The sequence below is a fragment of the Akebia trifoliata genome, chromosome 8 (assembly GCF_017979445.1).
Source record: "Akebia trifoliata isolate Shusen 1 chromosome 8, ASM1797944v1, whole genome shotgun sequence".
NCBI lineage: Eukaryota > Viridiplantae > Streptophyta > Magnoliopsida > Ranunculales > Lardizabalaceae > Akebia > Akebia trifoliata.
This window is the reverse complement of record NC_141382.1, coordinates 51,969,055-51,974,650: the sequence shown is the minus strand read 5'-3', so window position 1 is coordinate 51,974,650 and position 5,596 is coordinate 51,969,055. Positions and strand designations below refer to the sequence as shown.

Sequence of the window (5,596 nt, the reverse complement as noted above, 5' to 3'; positions counted from 1 at the left end):
TCGCGGAGGCCCAACCCAAGTTTCAGCCATGATCAGATTTTAAACCTTAGCCCAACTCAAGAACCATATATCCCAGTAAATCTGACTCAAATAAGGATGAGTTGTGCCCCATTAATGGGTGAGCTCAGGCCGGCTTGGATGAGCTCTACTTGAACCCAAATGAAGCATGATGCACTTCATATATAAGTTGGTGTAGCCCAAGCCCATTGGAATTGGAATTGTTTTCAGACTTTATAAAAATGTAAATTAATCATTTGATATTTACTTCCTTGTCGTCAAAATAGGGATCTTAATTGAAAAGTCAGTAGAGATGAGACTAAACTTGTTACTCTACCAGATTATTATTAATTTCTATTTTGTAAAAGCATACATATATTAACAGGCTACGTCAGTTAGAACAATTTTAAGCCTAATGGAGGCCCGAGATCAAGGCACTACTAGACCCTTTTTTTTTTTTTTGGGCCAAACATACAAGATTGATTTGGAGAAGAGAAGTTCAAATTGTGTACGCAATTTCCAAGATCCAAGAAGTCGCCCATGCGCATCATATCATATTCAACATTACAACAGTAAAACCTTCTCAAATATTTAAACCAAACTAATCGAAAGAACAAAAAGGAAGACTATTACTAATTTCGTGTTTCTTTCCTTCTATCACAATTTTTTTTTTCTGGATCCAAGTTTGAAATTTGTCTTGATTTAGATTTCATATTGGACTCTATTATACCATACCATATATAGAATCCAATCTAAGCCTTTTTTCATCAGTGAAATAATAAACCATTGTGGGCCCAAAATATACATAATCATCATCAGGGCTATGTATCTGTCGTCCATTGATAAGAAATTGGACTCCGCACTTGGTGTTGGGCGTTGCTCCAAACAATCCAACCAAACTCATCTTCTGCCATTCGATTATTATTGCCCTTTCTTGCCAAAAATGTTACTGTGTATCTCAGTTTTTGTCCTACTTGTCTGAAAACTAGCCTTGTGGGCCTCACTGTTACCGAAACTCTTGGGGACCCACCAACGGTTACATCATAAATTGATCCTACGGGGCCCACGTTCGTCAATTCTCGAGAATATCGAACGAGCCTAGTGTTGCCAAACATAACCGAGAAAGATGGGTAGTTCAGCTCACCAGGATCAGCAAATTTCCTAGAGCACGTGATGTTAGACCGCTTTACAATGGCCTTTACTTGATCGATAGTGTAGTCCAAGGAGCATAGAAAAGTGATGTAGTCTTCGGTTTTTATATCGTAAACGAGCCCCGGATTTAGAGCCTTTAGTGGGTCCACATGACCTGAACCATGGGCCCATGGGTTTGAAACTGTTCCGTTCGCAGCATCACGAAGTGGTGATTTGGTGTTGTCGTGTGTGTACGCAGTCGTCATAAGTGCAGATCTGATTGCACTTGGGCTCCAATCAGTGTGGGCCGCTTTGAGCAGTGCTGCTACTCCACTGATGTGTGGACACGACATCGATGTACCTGCATTACAGCTATAAGCTTAAGCAAACATACATGGAGAGATAGAAGATTCCACCAACAATGTGGTGTGGGTCCACTAATATTATCTTTTTCAACATTTTGTAAATAACGAGTGGGAGTGGGACCCACCACGTTGTCCTACAAAAGCCAAAATCAAGCTGTAAAGTGGACCAGACCACCACCCATCACAAACTTTATTAATCTAATCAATCAATCTAGACCATTTTTATATTGGACGGTCAAGATCATCTATTTAGAACTTAAAGTCAATAGTCAACTAGCCGTTGTACTTACCTGACATGATATTGAACTTAGTTTTCCTCGTATCTTTATCCAGACCAGTAGGTCCAACCGCCTCGGACCAAGCGGCCAAGATATTAACTCCCGGTCCAATCAAATCCGGTTTTAGTATCTGAGATGTCACCATGTTGGGCCCTCTCGAACTAAAAGCCGCTACAACAGGAGAAGGTCGCACGTTCAACACGGTCCCACCAAAACTCAGCAGAGCCGTTGGTTTTGAATTAGATCGCACGTACGCCCTGATCATATCACCAATCTTCCTTCCAACCGCAACAGCTGGAATCAAATGGCTATCAGCCACTAACTCCTCCCCACTCGCAGCCGTATTCGCAAGTATCATTCCCACTCCACCAGCGTCTCGTACAACCGCACCCTTTTCAACACGTGCGTTGAGTCCCCTGTCGCAAAGAACCACCTTCCCACGAACAACACCCGGTTCAAGCGAACCGGGTAAGCACATCCTAGTCGGATCATCGCCTTTACTGTAAACCAACCCCACCGGTTTAGTACCCATCCCTCTTCCACTATAAAGAGAAACACCAGCGAACCGCTTGCCGTTACCCAAACCGGCGTAAGCCGGGAAATCCCGGTCGAGTGTACCAGCACCAACGGTCGTGATCCATGGAGCCACATTAGCTAGTGAGGCTCTACCGGGCCCACTGTTCCCGGCAGAGCAGGAAACAAAGACACCCATCTCCATTGCTGTAAACGCTCCAATGGCTATGGTATCACGGTAATAAGGTGCGGACCCACCACCAAGAGAGAGTGAGAGAACATCTACACCGTCCAATATCGCACGATCCATTCCTGCAAGAATATCAGACCCAAAACACCCAGTACTCCAACACACCTTATAAGCTGCAACTCGAGCACGAGTAGCCATCCCACGTGCCGTACCACTCGCGTACCCAAGAAGACTAGCGTTTGCCACGTGCGATCCAGCAGCAGTACTTGCCGTGTGGGTTCCGTGTCCGTCATGATCTCGAGGCGTTGTGTTCTCTTTCGGATCCCTCATGAAGCTCCCACCAGAAGCCATGCGATAGCCTTTAGAGAAGCTACGAGCGCCGATTAGTTTCTTGTTGCAGAAGGATGGTTTAAAATCGGCCCCTGATTCGCACTTTCCATGCCAACGAGTGGGCACCTCCGGCATTCCCGAATCGTCGAAGCTCTTCGACTCAGGCCAAACACCCGTGTCAAGCACACCGATGATGACATCCATGGAGGCATGGTCGAGATCTTGTGTACCATGACCTTCCCACGAACCCAGATCAGTGTTAAGGCCAAGAAACTCGGGTGTACGAGTAGTGTGGAGATTGTAGATCATTTCTTCATACACACCCAGAACTGAGTCAGATTGGCGGAGGGCTTCAACTAGATCTGGGTCAAGTGAGGCAGCAAAGCCATGGTACGCAGTAGTGTAGGTATAGAGAAGAGAAGATGAGGATTCAGAGGAGAGAGATTGAAGGTGCGAAGCGTACCAGTCGTGGTGGGTTGCGAAGGATAAGGGTTTATGATTATGATTCATGTGCACTATGTAAGTTTGCTTGGCCCAGACAGAGAGTGAAGGAAGGAGTAGAAGAAGCCAGGCCCAAAGCAGAGAAGCCATGGCCACACGGTTACAGAGAGAGAGAAGAAGAAGAAAAAGAGAGGGAGAGTAGATTATAGAAAAGACGGATTGGTGTTGGGGTTTTAAATCCCATACATTAAAGAAAACGGCTTTGTTTTTGCTACTTTTACATAATTGCCACTGCTGCGCTAATAATACATTAAAGAAAACGGCTTATATTATTTTCATGTTGGATTTATTCCCTACAGAGGTGTCTACCATACCATTTCCTTATTTCAGCAAATAAAATCAAAGAAGCTTGGAAATATACACCACAGATTTATGGATAAAACTTTGATGACTATAAGTAGAAAACGTAATTAAGTTGATAAAGATGGTCTTAGAAAAAAAAGACTTATCTGCCCAGCTTCCAACTAATAATGATAAAAGTGTAGATCCAACAAATGTTTTTGGTAATGCAAAGATGGGATCCAAGGCACATCATGAACATGAAAATAGCATATTAAGTTGGTGTCACAGGTGCAGATAATGGTTTGTCATCAAAATCAAATTAGTAATTATATGGACATCACAATAATTATTTATTATTCATCTTCTTTCATTATAGAGTCTTGATAATCCTGACACCCCCATCACAAAATCGTATATCATTTGTCTAAAGGATGCATAATAAAAAATTTTATGATTCTACGTATCCCAAGGCAAATGATCTACGATTCTGTGACGGAGGCGTATGTCATGATGATCTCACTTGGGATTCTTTGTGCAACTCATGGGATCCACATAATTTTTTAGGAGTATATTTGCCATCTTTTATTCTTAGGGATCTCAATTCATTTCTGTTTTCATGGAAAGTCGTGAAATTTCAAGATGCTTGATGGCTTAATTAGATATTACAAAGTCAATCTTGACTTTTGGAATCGGCCTAATCTCCTTTGACTTTCACTCACATTGCTCTGCAGTCACAATGGTCTAAATGTTAGGAGTCCAACTTTGAAGTTGGCAGCCCGCTTCAAAATGTGAAGGAACCTTGCTTGGTACACGATACTTGGGGTTTTGAATTTATTTCACCCCTTTACATTTCGTCTAAAATTTGAAATTTCTCTTTGAAAATGCCATATGTAATCTAATGGAGGTGGTTCCTTCAAAATTTTAAAGTGGCCGCCCGCTTCATAGTTTTTTTCAAAAGTCATTCCTTGTGGCCCATGAGCCATAAGTGAATTATACCCACACTTATCTGTGATATGAATGGTCAGTGATGCTCAGCCTTCTAAGATTGTATGACAGACTTAGCACTTGATCATTGTCTCCATACTTCACACAGAGACTGGCACAAATGTAATTTGAGTGTGAATATAAGGGCAATCCAAAAGGCACACAAATCGAGCGGAAAGTGTTAGGATAAGGGTTTTGTCTATTACGTACGGAGAATCCACGTCATACAACGGTAGTTTCTTGCTTGGAAAATGCTGAAGTGAAAATTGACATCGATTCACACATTGCTGATGTGGATATATGTACGGATCCATATATTCTTTTCATTAAGATACGAGTTAAAAGCATCTATGGTTCTCTTCTTACCTCCACGTCATCGATGTGTGAATCGATGTCAAGTGAATGTTACTCGTGCACGATTTTTGTTTTTTTTTTATTTTTGACTGAATGACTTTCTTTTACTGTCTCTCTCTCTCCACTCTCTTTATGTTGGCCTCTGGTGTTACGAGCCCACACATGCCTGGCGTTATACCTGACCATCACCACACGAACCCCAAATGGTGGCGCTGTTTCAGCCAACAAACAATCTTGTTTAAAAAGCAGAAAAATACTGCACAGTTCGCACGCTTTCTTTCCCCCCATCCTTTCTTCTTTAACTTTTCCTTATATTACGCGTTTTTTTTTGCCATCTCTGTTATTCTCATTCCCCACTTTATCCTTTATCTTTTAAGTTATTTGCAATTTTTGAGCTTAAACTTGTTGGGCTGCCTAAAGCCCAATTTTAAGATGAGTTTAACTCAATTTTACTCTAATTTTTCATGGTTTTAGTCTCATTACTTAAGAAAAGTGCTTGGTATTTCTACCTTGTGAAGGTAATTTTTATTAGCGATTTGGATTGAAAGTCAGAAAAAAAAAATGGTACAAATTGATGTTGATTTTGTTCTGATTGTTTGTGTTATTTTATTTTATTCTTTTGGGGTGGGTGGGTGGGTGGGCGGAGGGTTTTATAACAATTGATTTGTGAA

General features: G+C 41.7%; 1 protein-coding gene across 1 annotated transcript; it reads right to left on the bottom strand.

Moving 5' to 3' along the window:
- Positions 1-522: 522 nt before the first annotated feature.
- LOC147397706 (subtilisin-like protease SBT1.8) lies at positions 523-3,444 on the bottom strand. Its single transcript, XM_086449586.1, has 2 exons — positions 1,784-3,444; positions 523-1,489 (listed from the first exon to the last, which is right to left on the bottom strand). Exons 1-2 carry the CDS (start codon positions 3,393-3,395, stop codon positions 819-821), a joined length of 2,283 nt encoding a protein of 760 aa, XP_086305712.1. The 5' UTR covers positions 3,396-3,444; the 3' UTR covers positions 523-818.
- Between the last annotated feature and the right edge of the window lie 2,152 nt (positions 3,445-5,596).